Below are 17,682 nucleotides of genomic sequence, written 5' to 3'. Positions count from 1 at the left end.
TCTTAAAAATGAGCTTCACTGCATAGCACGCTCTTAGCCAACCATCACTTATGCTGTTTATAACTGTCACAGAAAAGGCGTACGCCTCCCGTTTTCAACAAATCAGGGCAGATAACGATATCATTCGAGATAATGGTTGGCTAGGAGCGTGGTATGCGGTGAAACTCATTTTTAAGAGTGTACATTTATGGAACGCATAGCGCCCTTGAAGCATTAAGTAAATCAATTTGCAGTTGATCAATTTACAAGTATATAACATTGGAGAAACAAGCCCTTTTGTTTATGACTTACCTAACATATACTAAATTACAATATATATCGGGCCATAACCGAAATTGTTATTTCGCATTGGGACAGATCACATAATGCACTGTACACTGTTAAAACGGAACTTCACCACATAGCACGCTCCTAGCCAACCATCATTCCGAATGATATCATTCTGTGTATTGATTTGTTGAAAATGGGAGGAGACGCCTATCTGGTACAATATAATGTGTCCCAGATAGGCGCCTCCTCCCCCCCCCCCTGTTTTGAACAAATCAGGACACAGAATGATATTATTCGGAATGGTGGTTGGCTAGGAGCGTGCTATGTGGTGAAGTTCCGTTTTAACAGTGTACACGACTCACGGCTCTGGTCATTCGCTTCGCGACTGTGAGAGGTCGCAAAATAAATAATGTAATGTAATAAGGGAATAAATAATGGTGGCTTTACATCGCGATGAAACTATGGTCATAAGCGACACCACAGTGGTCGACCAATGGGTTAGTTTTATCCATCTGACCGTTACTTGATACGCCCAGAGACTATGCTCACATGACACGCGACATTTAGCGCCCCCCGTGGCCTGTTTCATGCGTCTTGTACCCTGCCACCAAACTGCTGGAGTTCTCGGCCGAGATTGAACCCAGATCCTTGGGGTGAGCGCGCGCACCACCGAGGTCACCAATGGTAGAGTCGGGGGATGGCAGATACGATATGGGCGCTGCGATATGAGCGAGGTTTCAAAGTGGTGCACATCCAAGCAAGGGAGAACGGAGAGTCAAGGTGGGGTAGCCGATAGCCAGCAAAGAGACTCTCCCATGTTTTTTGGGAGTCTTTTCGGCGAGAAAGTCGTAACGGACGACGTCAGTCATACTCTAAGGAAAAAAGGAGTACTCGTACTCCTTTTGGGGACTAACATGCATTGCCACAAAAAAGTAGTCCCTTTCGGGAGTAAATGCGCGTGAGTAAATGAATGTCAGAGTGGAGATTGCATTTCACGCTCTGTTCTCAACTTTCCAGGCACATAATTCGTGTGCATGCGTGAAAATACTTGGAATCAAAACGTCAACAGTGGTATATCGAGTGATATAAAATCTTGCGACATACATAGGGCACAATTTGCGAAGAAAAAAATCCTAACTTTCTTACTCTGTGTAGGTGGAACATGTTTAGGTTGGCTGAGCTATACAGCGTTATGCCATCAAATTAACCGAGCACATATTTCCGTAGTTTGTTGCATTCGGAAGACCATTTGCGAAGTTGAGTGCACTTTTCAGTCCTGGGGAGTAAATGTCGGGATTAGGGGACTAAAATAGGGAGTAATTGGTATCTAGGGGACTGGAAGCTGCAATTACTCCTTTTTTCTTAAGAGCGCAGTTGACCAGGATCGGCCAATGAAACTGTCCATGCAGTCATTCCTCGAAGCAACTGCTTGTCAAAGCAATGCGCCGAGCTTCAGGTCTTGTGTCACAGACGTCAACAACAGAATCCTGGAACGGAATGGAATCCATGCGGTTCGGCTCATGAAATGGAATATACGTCAGGTTGCTCGAGAGGCAGTGCTCAAACCAAACGAAACAAAACCAAAACAAACCAAAACCAAATCCAAACAGGAATTCTAAACTGGAATGGTGCAATTTCTTTATATCCGGGGATTAAATGAACTTCTATTCTTTGCGCGTTTGTGTATAGTTCTCTGTAATGCTGCTGTACGATGTATTTTTGGAAACAGGGTCTTCGGCAACCCTCCTGGCTTTTTATTCTTTCCCATCCGAAAGGAAAAATAAACCCAAACCAATGAAAACCAAACCCCAGACCAACTACCTAACTCAATCCAGTGCTGGAAATTGTTCCAGAGGTCACCGTGGCTATTGTGCAAACAGTAGGCCTCCCCTCAACAGTATTCCCCTCAAGTTCCGGGATTTGTTCGAGAACATCCTGGAATTTTGAGCATTCGTGGTAAGTTAGTTCATTCAGCAGTAGGCTTCGACCAAGGCCCGGAACAATGTAAGGTCAGTAATTTATTGCTCCACTGCGATAAGACAATACATAGGCGCAGGTTAGAGCAAATAACTAATGCACGGCGTGCGAGGACACACAAAGTGGATCAGCCCTCATGAAGCTCGTCTCAGGACATGCGAAGACGGTACTAAATGTCGCACTGGACCTTAAGAGCACGTTGCACGCGGCCTCCCATTTGTTGTCCGTTCTGCACAAGGTGTGGCAAAAGAACACGAAGAAGAGCTGATCCTCCGAGAAGGCGGATACCTTCAGTCTGTTTGCGTCGTCTCCAGTGTCCGCCCTCTTGAAACTGCTCCACGCTTCTTCAACAGCCAAAGAGGGAATAAACATGTCTTTCATGAGGACATCCATGTGTGGATTTGCATCCGTCATGCAGGTAACGTTCATTTGGAACTGATCGCTTAACGCAATCGTCGCGTAAGCGAGGCTCAGTTCTGCCCCAATTCCCGCATATTTACTCACGAGGGGTCCATGGACGTCGTACATTGGAAACACGAACGCGTTGGGATAGAAGTAAAGCTCCTCCGTGTCCTTGTTTAAATAATAAATATTGACGTCCGTCAAGTCAGATAGATCCATATCGGTTATTCTGATATACTCGCTCCTCGAGTTCCGAAAGCCCGAAATAGCTGCTCGGAGGTTCTTTACAAAATCTGGGCCCATGTCACTGTAGTTCTTGTAAATCTCTTTCATATCGAGCCTTCTTTGTTTATCAATAAAATCGCGCGCGGAATCGACGAGTCTTACGCTGCTCACGACATACTTTGCTCCGAAGGAATTTTCCACGTTGCCGGCAATGTCAACTATCTCACGCATTTCTTCAGCTGTGGGCCAGTTCGAGACGTGAGGGTGGATGTAACCCGTGCCCATGTAATACATCGCCGAGATGAAACACGCGTTTATGAACGCTCTTGTGGCCAAGTCGTGCGCTCCCTGATCGCGACGGTACAAGTTTTGCAGAAGCTCTGGGTTGGCGAATAACGAGCTACGTATGGCCATCAAATAGCCCACGAGGAATTGTAGCTCGCTCTCTCCGACGTCTTGCAGTGTGCGGCGAAGCCATCTAATGTACGCGTCTTCAACGATTGTTATTTGTACGTTAAATCCCAAAACAGGAATTCCCAGGTGCTCTGCGAAGGCTTTCTCCCAACGGGTTTGGTCGTATCCTGCCCATTGCGCTTCGCTGAGATTGTAGGTGAGGGTTGTACTTGTAGCCGGTGCTGACAACACGAGACGCAATGACGATATATGTATCTTATTTTCAATATCTTGCTGACCCGTGGCCGTTGTCGGTGGCTTTGCCGGGTCCGCAAAATGCTTGATGAGAACTGCCAGGAAATCACTGTAGTCTCCGCTTTTGATAAGCGCGTCCCGCATGTTCAGAATATACGGTATGGAAGACGGTGCACGAAACGTCACTATGCTCTGGGTAGAGTTGGTGTGTGACCCAACTTCGATAAGCAGATGAGTCTGTAAAAGAAGCGACTGTATACACTGTTCGAACAGGTCTAAAGCACGTATAAAGTAAACCGCTGTTTACAACTATACGCCAACCACCATTCTGTACACTCTCAGAAAAAAAAGAAAAAATGGTGTTTCTTCACGATTTTTTTGCGGACGATCTACCGAACGGATTTGTGTTCTGAAAACGACTATGATATCAGATGACCGAGAAGAACAGATGTTCTCATTGGGACAACTTCGTAGCTTTTATAATAAAAAAGTTAATTAACGATTTCTAGGTAACTAGTCATTCAACGATTGAGAAAATGAAAAATCTGTATCGAAGGAAAAAAAGACACCCTGTATCTTACGTTCATTACCTCTAAACTCAACTTTCTCGCTTTAAGTGCCTTTAATTACCTCTAACTTCCTTCAATTACTCTTACCTCATACTCTTAATTACCTTCAATTACGTCCCTTACTCCCTTATCTCCCCTTTACCTCTCCACTTATACCTCTCCCTCGGGGAGGCTTCACCATCTCTCTCTCTCTCTCTCTCTCTCTGTCTCTCTCTCTCACACACACACACAGGCGCTTGGCCCTTGGGACTCGTACTTGGTTCGCCCTGCATAGTACGTATACGTCAAACTTCCCCACACACACACCCGCACACTCAGAGTTGCTCGCGCATCTTGCATGCCGCCAGCCCTGTGCTCCTCCGCTCGGCGCGCGCAAGCTTCTGCAAGTCTGTCCGCAGATCGACACCGCCGTTTTCCTCGAGGGACAACTGGAGGGGCGGGACAAACGCATGAATCAAACTTCGTGTCTTGCATTTCGTCGTGGTCTCTAGCTGTTGCCGAGACACAGGCTTTTCACATCATATATATATGGTGATTTAATCCCCTCCCACATCTTATCTTGTTTTCTTACGACTTCGATGTCTTTTTTCCTCCATAAGGCGTCAAGAACGTTCCCCACTGCGCAACGGAACCCGATCGCCTCAAACATTTCGTATTAACTTAAAAAAAGATGGTGGCTGGCTGGCGTTATTTTTATCTTTTGGATTGTTACTTACATCCATCGTTCGCACTGAGTAGAACATGGCTTCGAATAAGCTATGCTGTTCGGTGAAGTACGGCCAGGTGAGGTTGGCTTCGTGCATAAGCTTTTTGATTTCTGGCATTTGGTCCCTGTTCTCTTCCATGACATCCTTGCAAGACTTATAAAAGGTGACTGCCTTCTGATCACCCGTCTGGCCTGAGGTTGGAATCTAGACGAGCAAGGGCATGGGATTACTCAAAGCCTTTCTTCATTCATGCAGACTATTCGCCGGGGGGGGGGGGGGGGGGGCTGAACCTCATTGTCAAGCTCGGAACTTGCTGGTCCCCTACGAAGCTGACCGTAATTCCAATTACCCTCGGGGAGAGGTCACGTAAATTAGTTTCATTGCAGCATACAATACGCAAAAAATCGCATGTCGCCTATGCGAGAAGCGGTTCGGGATGTCGTGTCACCACATTGAAAATTCCTGAACAGGTGGTGGTGGTAGCTAGAACTGCTGAAAGACCTCGCCGGTGTCGGTCTCACAGAGGTGGGCAACGTCACGAATAACGCCCCGGGGGAACGTGCATCCTGACCCGACTTCTAAGGGAACTGTGCCGATATTTGTCTGACAGCGTCTGAGGGAAACCCAGGAAAAATCCCAGCCGGCACCGGGATTCGAACCCGAGTACCTCCCAGAACTTGTAAAACAGAACTTGACCACATAGCACGCAATCGGCTAACCACCGTCCTGAATGACATCGTCCTGATCCCTGATTCGTGAAAAACGGGAGGCGCACGCCTTTTTGTGACACTTATGCAGTTATATTAATTGTCGCAAAAGGCGAACGCCGCGAGCTTTCTACAAATCAGGAGTGATAACGGCAGCATTATGTGCAGCGGTTGTACTTCACTGTGCCATGTGGTGAAGTTCTGTTTTAGAGAGTGCGGAAACGTGCCACCATCGACAACATGGGGACTACTAGTCACAAGCTTTCTTGCATTTCATGTAGTCTGCACAGGTTGCCTGAAGGACATTAGAACTTGACAGAAGCAACGCCATCTACGTTAAATTATGGCCACTGATATGGAGATCGGTGAGTGGCAGACGACATCCACTTAGCGAAGGCAGACCTTTTGGGAGACACACCTTCGTCAATTACCGTATACGTTTTCGACGCAGGATACCAGATACTCACTGTTATCCGGCTAGCTGACTCAAGAGTGTAGCGTATGTACTGCTTCACCTGCTCCCTTCACACGGATTTGTCCCCGTGGTAGTCCCAACTGTCGCAGACATAGCGGTAGAAGTTCTCGCATGGGTCGCCGGAGTTGTTCACGAGTGCGACGATCGCGACGAACTTGTTGCACGTGTCTGTCCTGCACGCCTTTGAGGCGAGGCAAAAGGCTTGGTCACGACGACGAGTAGAAGCACGCCGACAATGACAGCTAATACGACGATGGCATATGCCATGTTACGACGCTCTGTGGAACGGCTCAGCGGTTTGCTGGTTGTCCTCGAAGCTTGTTCTGATGTTGCGGGAGTAACCTGCGTCAATGTGACTGATTGGAACATGTTGACACGATGATTTTGATTTCTTCGCTGAAAGGAAACTGAACCTCTTTACCGCTCTTCTGGATCAGTATGAGATTATAGAGGTCGTGAGGACCGAACATGAGGACGGCAGAACGGACGGAGTTTATTCGCAACGCTACCCGGTTCCCACATTCTTAAGAGAGAGAGAGAAAAAAAAATGTTTGAAACGGTGGTAACTTCCATACACTCTAAAAACGTGGTGGTGGTGGTGGTGGTGGGTGGTGAAAGGGCTTGCCGTTGTCGGCCTCACGTAGGTGGGCAACGTCACGACTGACGCCCTGGGGGAATGTGCGTCCTGGGCCTCTAAAAACGTAACTTCACCTCCTAGCACGCTGTGCGCCAACCATTGAAATGAATGATAGTGTTGTCGCTTCTGATACGAAGAGAGAAAGGGGCGTATGCCTTTTTGTGGCAATTTGGATATATGAAAATTCCCACAAAAAGGCGTACGATCCCCTCTGTCTTCTAATGACAAGGGATAGCCTTGTAGCAGCACTAGCTGCACCAACATCGCCTTTGGCCACATGACCCTTTTTCTGCCCTGCCACCTCGCGCTCGCGAGATGCGAGCTAGTTACTTCTTCTTCTACTCGAGCGACCGGCCCGAACGGTCAATAAAATAGTCTGGTCCGACTTGACGCCTTTTGTCTCCTGGCCTCACTCAACACGCGACAACTGGTGACCCGGACGTGATGGCCACTGGACCCCCTTCTGCTACGGGCCCTCTCCCAGGACCAGCAGGCCACTTTCCGCCAGTCCAGCAAGTCCCAGGACCACAGCAACAGAACGTTGCGGTGCCCGCTATTGCGGCGCCCCTGTTTCCCCCCTTTCAAGTTCTCCACCGATACGCCAAGTTCTACCGTGTACAGCTTAACGGCAGCGAGGACAACATTTCCATCGATAGGCTGCAGCCCGCTCACCTAGACCCCTCATCTCTGGCGCATTTCACCCAGCTGGAACTTTCTACAGACTCTTCGAACGAGCCTGACACACAGCATGACGATCGTACCGCCCCCTCAGCCGTACTCAATCTTTCCCACTGCGCCCAGCTTCAAGCAAGCACGTATCGTGGGATCTGCACCGCACTATCCAGCCTGCAGCTTCAGCATCATCTTTCTCCAGGGGAGGGAGGATGATGTAGCAGCACTAGCTGCACCAACATCGCCTTTGGCCACATGACCCTTTTTCTGCCCTGCCACCTCGCGCTCGCGAGATGCGAGCTAGTTACTTCTTCTTCTACTCGAGCGACCGGCCCGAACGGTCAATAAAATAGTCTGGTCCGACTTGACGCCTTTTGTCTCCTGGCCTCATTCAACACGCGACAGCCTTATCATTCGTGGCAATGGTTGGCGCACAGAGTGCTATGTGGTGAAGTTATGTTTTTAGAGTGTAGTTATCAATTAGGCCGACGTAACGTCTGATAAAGGGTGGTAAAAGCAATTATAATTCATCCAAATTAATACGTAAAGGCGTACGCCTTCCTCGCTCACCGAATCAGAAGCGATAATTTGTATCATTAGTAGGCAGCAGGTATAGCTTTGCAACCTTTTAGGCCCAACGTATGCGAAAACTATTACTGTGACTACTATTACTATTACTATTAAGGTGAGTGCTTCACCCTCTTTTCTAACAGTGCAGTGCCGTGTATTAAAACGGAGTCTGGCCATCAATTGGACCTGCATATACCTGAGGCTCCACCCGCTTTTTGAGGTATCTAGGAAATCACGGGTCGACATACAGCTCCCTATATGCAGGCTGTCCAGTAGTTCTACCGTACACTCTTAAAAATGAACTTCACCACATAGCACGCTCCTAGCCAACCACCATCCCGAATGACAACGTTCTCGCCCCTGATTTGTTGAAAACGGGAGGAGGAGCCTATTTTGTGCCGTGCATAATGGCACAAAATAGGCTCCTCCCCCCCCCCCCCCTAATTTTTACTACCCTTATTTACCTGGTGCCAGCATTCTGGAGAGGCTGGATCGATTCGATTGAGACGGGTATCACTGGTAACAACCGAGGACCACGGATTTTGCGTCCACTTTTATCAACGCCATCTGCATGGGGAGAGTTATGTTGGGAGGACTCCGAATACTTCAGAAATAGTTGCTTGCAGAAGTGATTAGCCAGGATTGCGGAAGAACCGCTTCTTCATAGCAGGCTGCTGCTGGTATGAACTGTTTTAAATCAGACAATATATGGAGATTGAACCAGATTGAGCTCCGCCTTCGTCAGGACTGGACAGGGTCGTCAGATCCAGTGTGTTTTAAAACTCTCTTCTTGGTGACGTCAGTGGGGTTTCAGTGCACCAAACGGCAATGGTTGTCGTGTCCGGTCCGGGAATTTTCCTGGTGGTGTGTCATCGGGGTCACATCCGGGTATCAACAGATGTTCTCATTGGCACAACTTCGTAGCCTTTATAATTAAAAAGTCAATTATTGAAAGTTTATTAGGACATTGCCTTAGGAGTTTGCTGGTGCCCTTTTAAGGAGTGCCTTTCAGCATATACTACATTGCAACTGACTCCATCTCCAAAAAAAGTGATGTTCCTAAAAAATCTGCTCACATTTGGCTGGGAAACCCTAAATGTAAACGTGCAAATAATATTCAATAATATAGTGACAAATCTCACGTAACAGGGGCGCCTTTCTTGCTGTTTTCTTGGGAGTTATTTTCTTGCTGTTCTCTTAACTAGGCCTAACGTTAGCGCCCAGGCCCAACATCTCATTTTCGCGTAAATAATGATGGCGGAGCGAAAGTTGAAGCTGATTTTGCAGATGCGCACATGAGGATATATGCTCACAACATGAAATTAAATTAGTCTGTAAAAAATTCCATTCTAACGAAATCTCCGCTTCACCGTTCCAAGCACTGTCCTCCATTTTGGATAAATTTTGGTGTCATGGTGATCCCCACTGAGATAGTCGGTATGCGTGGGAATAACAACGATTTAATACGAGTAACTAGGGACGAGACAATACATGTTGGAGCCTATGTCTCCAGACGAATCAGCCAGAAGAATGATCCAGGCCGAGCTCTCGCGCATCGTCTTCAGTGTCCACAACCCAACCCACTAGCGCCACTACAATACCTCCCCCTTTAATAAGTAGAGCCATAGCGGTCTACTGAACGACGGATCCTCAAGGGGTATCGGCGTGTATTGTCGCCCGTAGGAGCCGCTTCACTTGAAGGTGCGACAGCCTGTCCATCCCTCGGTGGTTGAACACTTAGGACGTAAGACGATTTCCGTCACTCAATGGTGGGTCCTCCACTGCGGGGAACGGTAAAGGAAATCCCGGTCCCTCGAGCACAAGATCTTGATCTGCCGTTGTCTTCGAAAATCCGCTTTCCCACGATTCCAAAGATTCCCTGAGCTTAAGATGGTCCTTATGTACTCGATGAATCTTCCCATCAGCATCTCGCACGTGGAAGATCACTCTCCCTTCTTTTTTCAAAATTTTTCCGGTCTTCCAGTGACCTTTCCTCTGCGGGTCAAGCATCCACACGCATGCGTCTTTTTCGAAAGATCGGTCCCGTGCCCGTTTATCATGACAACGCCTTTGTCGCTCTCGGGCACCCGCATCCGTTGACGTAGGAATCGGAGAAAAATCAGAGGGTCTAACAAGGTCCAACACAGACCGATAGTGCCTGCTGTTGAGCCGCTCGCACGGTGGACGACCTGTAGATGCATGTGGCGTTACGCGATATTTGAACAGGAACTCTCTGATATTTTCTCTCCCCTCCATAGCGGAGCGAGATAGCGCTGTTTTAAACGTTCGTACGAAGTTTTCAGCTTGTCCGTTAGACTTCGGATGATATGGAGGCGTACGAACGTGATGAACTCCAAGTTCCGCAAGGAAGGTCGTAAACTGCTGACTGGTGAAGGGAGGTCCATTATCTGTCACCAGAACCTGTGGAAGCCCATGCTGCACGAAAATGTCTTTCATGGCATCCATTGTCTTCGTCGCTGTAGTTGCTGCCATAGGCACCACCTCTGGCCACTTACTGAATGCGTCAATTATTATGAGGTAATGTTTCCCATGCAACTCTGCGAAGTCCGCGTGTAGCCGGAACCACGGTTTCTCTGGCGGCTCCCATTGATGAAGTGGAACAGGGGACTGCTGGGCTGCGATGGCTGCACACTGATGACAACGTCTCACAGTGGCTTCGATATCTTTATCGAGGCCTGGCCACCACATGTATGAGCGGGCAAGCATTTTCATCTTTGTTTGCCCGACATGGCAATCATGAAGGGTGTTCAGAAGTTGCAGACGATACTTATCAGGAACTACCGTACGTAATCCGAGAAGTATGCACCCTCTGTGAGTCGTCAGCTCCGCTCGTCGTTGAACATATGGTGCGAACTGAGGTTCGGTTCTCTCAGGCCAGCCGTTTGTAATAAACTGAATTACTTCTTTTAAACAGGGATCTTCTTGTGTCGCTTCAGCAATCCGCTTCACGGTGACCGGAAGGGTAGACATTCGAAAATCTTGCACAGCCTTTATCTCTTCAACCTCGACGTTGAAAATACCCTGTTGCATTTGCACATCAAATTGCACATCAGGCCCTTCTGGAAGTCTGGAAAGACCGTTAGCATTTGCGATATTTAATGTCGACTTGAACTGGATATCAAAAGAATAACTCATGAGGATGATAGCCCACCGTTGCAGACGGCTTGCTGTAGTAACGGGAATGCCTTTGGACGACCCAAAAATCACCGTTAGAGGCTTGTGGTCCGTGAAAAGCGTAAACCTCCTCCCCCAAAGATATTGGTGAAATTTCTTGACACCAAAAATTATGGCGAGAGCTTCCCGTTCTATCTGAGCATACCTTGATTCGGCGGGTGTCAGAGTCTTTGAAGCATGTGCGATCGGACGATCTGCGCCGTTAATACGGTGGTAAATGACGGCCCCAAGTCCTTTCGAGGACGCATCCACGGCCAGAAATATTTCCTTGCGCGGGTCATAATGTGTCAGTACTTCGACTGAAGTCAATTTCTTCTTAATCGTCTCGAAAGCTTCAACACACGACGCCGACCATTGCCATGGCTCAGATTTCCTGAGTAAGTTGTTAAGCGGAGCTTAACCATCCTCGTCGCCAGTTGAGATAGCCGTGGGTGTGTAACCGTTTAATGACTATGACATGAGATGCAGGGAATAAACATGCTGTGATCAGTACGCAGCCAAGTCCAGAATGAGAATACGAAGTACGCGCTCACGCGCTTCTTCGTTAGCCGCCAGTGGCGCCACCACACCCACGAAAAACGGCAACGAATGTAACGCACCCAAGTTCGAAGTCTTTTTTGGGCTCCTCCAAATGGCTTGACTCATCCCATTTAATACACGGCACTGCGAGGTCCTCGATACCGGCGCCTTCCCATCAAGGGATAATGTTGTGCGAACATTAGCTGTCCGTTCTGCCTCTTGGATGCTATAGCGTCTCGATAACGAGCGCCTCCTACACCTGAAAATACGGCAGTTACGTTGTTCTTGTATCGTTATGAGGACTACGAGATGTTAGGTATGGGACGGCTTACGGATGGGGTAAGCTGGATGGCATCTGGTGAAGGTGAGGCGGGGCTACCGAATCCTTCGGGAGCGGGCGACACGTATTTCTTGAAACGGAAAGGCAGTGATGGCCAGTAGTTAACTACACGTAGTTAAACTACTAGTTAAACTACCTGATTGTAGTTAAAAAGTAGTTATCAACTACTTGCAGAAATGTAGTGTGCAACTACTAGTTAAACTACTATTTCGAGTAGTTATTTACAGTAGTTAGGTTACTGCAGGCGCCAACTACTTCCCATTTTGCCGCAAGCTTTACGGCACGATTGTGCTTCCGACTTTTACCTTGAGGTACTTATTTGATGAGAACGGAGGTGCAGAGCAATTGTGTCGTGCATGTGTACTAAATTTTCACTTTTATCACTGCTTGTGATTCATATTTAGGGGGCTAAGAACGCTATAGAATGGGATTGGTGTTGATGGACAACGTTAAGTAGTTATAGATGTAGTTAAACTACACTGCAGTAGTTAAAGAAGTAGTTTTAACTACCTCCCCTGAAAAGTAGTTTAACTACTAGTTAAACTACTCCATCGCAAAGTAGTTAGTAGTTATAGTTAAACTACTGTAGAAGTAGTTAGTGGCCATCACTGCGGAAAGGGCTATCCCTATGTATGTTCTCCGGTGACGCTGGTGACGTTGTTCCTAGGTGAGGTGAATGGCTTCTTTGCTGCGGCGCTCGTTTCAAGCGATGAGGTGCATCGCTGTCCCTGGGCGTTTGAGGTACTGATCCTTTTACAGGACATGGACTGCCATCAGGTTCCAGACGGCGTGTTCCTTGGTGAGGTGAATGGCTTCTTTGCTGCGGCGCTCGTTTCAAGCCATGAGGTGCACCACTGTCTCTGGGCGTTCGAGGTAGTGATCCTCTTACGGGACATGGACTGCCATCGGGTTCCAGAGGGTGTGTTCCTGGGCGCAGTGGCGATTGTTTGTTCTTGGTGTGGAGCGAAAAAAAAAAACGAAAAAACGCTGGACTTAAACACGGGACGTCGTAAACTGTGAGAGGTTCCACAGATCGCCCTAAATTGGTTAGAACATTTACATTAATAAACCTCTAACCGAGAAACGTCATCATGACGTTAGTAGACAGACTGAAACCGAAACAGATCGGAAGGGGAGAGCTTGGTTCCACGAATGGGCATTTGTTCGCTGCTTCCTATTGAAAGAAAAGTAGGACCGAAGGCGGCGTCCTTTTCAGAGACCATCGTAATCCCCTCAAAGACCGTGGCTTTCGGGCGCGACCTTGTTCGCCACTAGCGTTGAACGTAGTTCAACTCTACCAAATTCGTGGCGCTCTCGAACACTATGACGTCATTTGTTTACAAACTGGGAGAGGTCTATTGCCGCCACACGAGTTAGCGATGTTTGATTGCGTAATAGTATTCCAGTATCCCAATATGCATATTCCTATCCATGTATGTTCTCCCAGTAGAATACGAATGTTGGGTTTTAAGATCCAACGCTCATTCACGCGAGCACGGAGGCATTAGAGTCACTAAATAGGCATCAGAGTAGAGACACTGAGCCACGCCGGAGAGCGAGACCGCCATCTTGAGTCCGGCGCGGCTGCGTGTGCTAGCAACGGGACGCCAATCTCCCCTTTCTCCGCCGGAGAACAGCTCGCAACCGAGGAAATGGATTTTGGATGGAGGGGACTTAACACAGGGGTGGCATCCAACGTATTGCTCTGTAGACGAAAGCGTGCTGGGCGAACGCAATGCATCCTGGATAGGTCCTGGTCGCACGTCACAGCAAACGTCAAGGTGCACGTGACCTTAAAGATGGCGGCGCAGGTGATCGGCTGCCGAACCGTTTGTAAACAATGCGGTTGTAGTTTATGGGCAGCGGTTTGGACGCCTTTCGATCACGGTAAATATTTTTATCCGATAATCTCGCGGCAAAACGCGCAATTTTTCACGTAAGGCCTCGTACTGTTGACGACCGAGCGTCAAGACCCACTGAGCCGATGCGATGTACTAAACTAAGGAGAAATGGGCTACCATGTTGCGGAAGAAGCACCGCATAGTTTATGCTGGCAAAATACGTTCATCTCTTGGCTTTATGACGACGGAAATATGTCGGTAAGCGGCAAAACGTGTAAACAAAGTCACATGACCTCAAAATGACGTTTTCTATGACGTGCAACCAGGACAAGGTGGCAGTTTTGCCAAAAGCACCCGCTTGAGGGTAGTTACAACCAGAGGCGGAGAGTTTTCATTTTCCCGGAGGGGGCAAGGGCGCACCGCGCAGTAAGTATTCTGGCGGGGGTGGGGGGATATGTTTATTAAGAAAAAAAAAGAAAGGAAAGGTAAGCCAGATGGATGTCGGCTTGTTAGTCCAATAAAAAGTGAAAGGGAGAAGTAAAAAAAGGCAAAGAAAATAAGAAAACAAAAAGAAGGAAAGAAAAGGAAAAGAAAAATGAAGAACACAAAACTAAAGCCGAAGAATCACACACCCTGGCGGGATCCTATGATGTATGCAGAACTGGTATAGAAATAAGAGGAAGGAAGAACAGAAAAAACAAAACAAAAGAAAAAAAGAGAGAGAACGTAAACAGTGAACATGTGCACAACTGAAGGCATTACGCCTTTGAAAACTGAGTGCAAAAAGAACAAAATGTATTGAATCCTCTGTGTTTGACCGCGCAATTTGAAATGCGCGCAATATAATGAATATGGTCAATGAAATGGACCAGCGGGAGTTGAACCCGCTCCCAACGAATATGCGTTCCGAAGATCCTACCGTTACACCTCACTGGCAGCTGCTGGTACCTTTTCGACTGCTTTGTTTCATTGATCTGATTGCTTTGGGCGAAATTCAGGCTATGTGTTGTGTCATCCTCTGTGTTTCTTCGCCTCACCTTCTACTGTGATAATGAGTATGGTGGGCGGATACATATTTTACAAATTGCAAGATGCATTTTTGGGTTGGTGCCTCTTCGTTCTTTTGACCCGGGCGCGCCGAGCCCCAAAGGTTGGTGTTAGTCTCTTAGCGGGACTTCCCGGAGGAGGCGGCGCCCCCACTAGTTCATGTTCCGGGGGGGGGGGGGGCAAGGGCCCCTGCGCCCCCCCGCAATCGGCGCCTATGGTTACAACAATGGCGTGTTTGTGTCACCCCTGTGCTTAACATGGACGGCGTGTCCTTGGAAGCAGAAACCACCACGTGACACGATCGGCCCAATCGCGGACACCGAAGGGCAGCTCCTGCACGGAAAAGGAATGCGATACTGCGTATTTAGTGACTCTAGGAGGCATGGGTCATCCTCGAATCACAGGAGCGTGCATGCAACAAAGCCAGTTCCAGCAGAACCCCAAACCAAAAGACAATGGTCGACAACGTGTTGTCCAACGCTCTCCCCTTCACGCTGGCCAACCTATTGTCAATCGTACGCTGGACCACAACCTTCTGCGCACATTGCGTTCTGCGACTTCTTCAGAAGTTTAGCCAAACGATCAAACGATCGTTTGGTGATCGGTGGTCAAACCACCGTCAAAGGTCAAAAGATCGGGGAACATGCCCTCTCTTGGCAAGCACGTGATAACGAACTCTCCGTTCTCTACTTCGTGCTTTGCAAACACGCACCTGATCCGTGTGTGTCTTGAGCTTGGCTGTCAACCGGGTTCTCCATTATCTTATCTCTGAATGGTTGCCACCCATATACACTTACGCTTATATAGTTAGTAAGCTTATATAGTGACTGTAGTCGTTGCCACGGAGAACATTGCTTCGTCGTCTTCTCGTCATGTCGTCCATCGCCGCCAGTAGCGACGCGTACATGAAAATCGTCCATTGCGTATATACAACCTTCTGGCTCACAGATTTGGGTGTAGGTCCGTATCGGGACCACTCGTTTTTAAAAATTAGTGAAACGGTTAGGAAAGTAAATATTGCATAGAAGTGGAAGAAGATCATATACTGAATCTAAAAATGTAAGAATTATAAAAGTCTGTGGACTAGAAGTTTTTTTAATATGCATCTAAACAACCCCATCTGATTCACTTTTAGCGCAGGAGAAACACGGGTATGCTAAGCCTAACGGATTCGAAACTTGCAGTCTTGTGAAAGGCAGAGTCGTTGAAATGGGCTAAATCACCTCACTTTAGTGAGGTTAGGTTAAATTAGGTTCTACAAATTGGGGGTAAGAGGCTGGGCGGGGGGGGGGGCGCCGCCCCCGCCAGGCACGCACTAGGCGGTGTGGCCGTCGAGACTGCCTCGGGTTAGGTCAGTAACGTCCTCAGCCAAGACGGCGGATCGCCATCAAGAAACCGGCGATAAAATTTAATTTTTATACGTCTTACGCAATATACGAGGGTGATTCCTGTTTAATTTCGTTACTAATTACTTCCTCTTTAATTCACGTAAAAGCGTTTGATTTTTGTTTTTATTCGTTTTTCCTTAAAAAAAGCCAGTGGTCCCGATACGGAACTACATCTACAGATTTTCATAATTCTCACATTGTTCGATTGAGTATGACACCCCGGTTTGCTTTGACGCATTATTTCACTTTGAAACGCATCTCAGTAATTTTTAAGAGCCTATAATGCCCGCCTACAGAACCACTCACGACGATGGGTAATATTGCCTTCCTGCTAAACTCACCGAAACGTCCATGTTAGACCGGCTCTGCCGTTGGTGGGGTTTCATGATCGAAGATTCTATCCGAAGGTTCTCGATACGCTACCTGCACGTAACCCGTGAAGGACAACTACGCAGTGACGATGTCGATGCCGCTTATGTCAAAGGTTACCACATAGCATGGCGAAAGCCAACTCTTGCGCATAATCATATCGCTATCATTCTTGATTTGTGGAAAGCGCGTACCGTATGCCTTTTTGTGACAATTAAAGATACTGTAACGCAGCAGGCAAGCTGGTAATACTGGCAACGGCATTTGAAAGCTTATGCCGAAAGAAACCCACAGTGCAAATTTTATGTGCGACGGAGATTTCCAAATGTTTTTAACCACTTCCGAAATTGCGGTGAAAGGACGCGGTGCGACGCCTGGTGGGAAACAATCGCCTATCGTCGAGCAACAGTGTTACATGCCCCCAGCCATGTGGCCCGGTTTCACCAACGCTGGTTAACGTTGAACCGAGATCAAGGGTTGCTAAAATTTGAAGTCAACACTCAAATCTTTTTTGCAAACGTAAGTTGATGATGCGATGAATGTTTCAGTAATAATAACTGTCTCTTGTGAAGCACAGTTAAGCGTTAAATTCAAGTTAAGGGACCGTTGATCTTGGTTCAAATGTTAATCGGCGTTAATCGGGTAAGTCATAGGCTAAGTAGCCGGCTTCATGAACTTTCTTTTAAAAGTTTGTTGAAGAGAGGTAGCTGCTGTCTCTCAAAATGCAAGACCATTGGTACATCGTGTAAATGAACAACCTGCAAGCAGAATCACCATGGAAGCCACCTAAGCAAAAATGCACCACATCCGGCAAGCCAGTGTGGTGATGGTAACGGTCCACAGACGTCGCTGTACGCTGCATTGTTATTTGCATGTTTATGTCAGCCGCCCTACATGGCGGGAACTGCGGAGTTCGTGTCGTGTCCACTGATCTCTATAGTAATAGGCTGGATAGCGGATTGAGGGTGCAACCGTACGGTCACCGGCCGCCATCTTGGGAAGCTCAAAACATTGCCGTCCGCGACTCAGCTGCATTATCTGCATGCGCCTTTGCGTAGCATTTTTGTAGTGTCATGCCCGCCAGCTGTGGTTATGGGAGTGCTGACCGTACTGGCAAGGCACCG

The 17,682-nt window shown here is 47.8% G+C and overlaps 2 protein-coding genes across 3 annotated transcripts; both read right to left on the bottom strand.

Moving 5' to 3' along the window:
• Positions 1-2,339: 2,339 nt before the first annotated feature.
• On the bottom strand, positions 2,340-16,641 carry LOC135395978 (uncharacterized). 2 transcript variants are annotated; one of them, XM_064627057.1, is made up of 4 exons: positions 16,531-16,641; positions 5,973-6,322; positions 4,808-5,002; positions 2,340-3,759 (listed from the first exon to the last, which is right to left on the bottom strand). In XM_064627057.1, the coding sequence occupies exons 3-4, from the start codon at positions 4,934-4,936 to the stop codon at positions 2,341-2,343; spliced, it is 1,548 nt and encodes a 515-aa protein (XP_064483127.1). In that variant the 5' UTR covers positions 4,937-5,002; positions 5,973-6,322; positions 16,531-16,641; the 3' UTR covers position 2,340. The 2 variants fall into 2 exon arrangements, with proteins under 2 accessions (XP_064483127.1, XP_064483128.1); XM_064627058.1 differs by lacking the exons at positions 5,973-6,322; positions 16,531-16,641 and having other exon boundaries at positions 4,808-5,018.
• LOC135395811 (uncharacterized protein K02A2.6-like) lies at positions 9,597-10,568 on the bottom strand. The gene has a single exon (XM_064626901.1). The coding sequence runs from the start codon at positions 10,566-10,568 to the stop codon at positions 9,597-9,599; it is 972 nt and encodes a 323-aa protein (XP_064482971.1).
• Positions 16,642-17,682: the final 1,041 nt, after the last annotated feature.

The sequence above is a fragment of the Ornithodoros turicata genome, chromosome 5 (assembly GCF_037126465.1).
Source record: "Ornithodoros turicata isolate Travis chromosome 5, ASM3712646v1, whole genome shotgun sequence".
In the NCBI taxonomy this organism is placed as follows: domain Eukaryota; kingdom Metazoa; phylum Arthropoda; class Arachnida; order Ixodida; family Argasidae; genus Ornithodoros; species Ornithodoros turicata.
This window is presented reverse-complemented; position numbering and strand designations above follow the sequence as displayed.

Coding starts and splice junctions, on each gene's coding strand:
- LOC135395811 (XM_064626901.1), bottom strand. CDS start 10,568: ATGTGGTGGCCAGGCCTCGATAAAGATATCGAAGCCACTGTGAGACGT.
- LOC135395978 (XM_064627057.1), bottom strand. CDS start 4,936: ATGGAAGAGAACAGGGACCAAATGCCAGAAATCAAAAAGCTTATGCAC. Junction 3,760..4,807: donor ACTCAGTGCGAACGATGGAT/GTAAGTAACAAT, acceptor CTTCTTTTACAG/ACTCATCTGCTTATCGAAGT.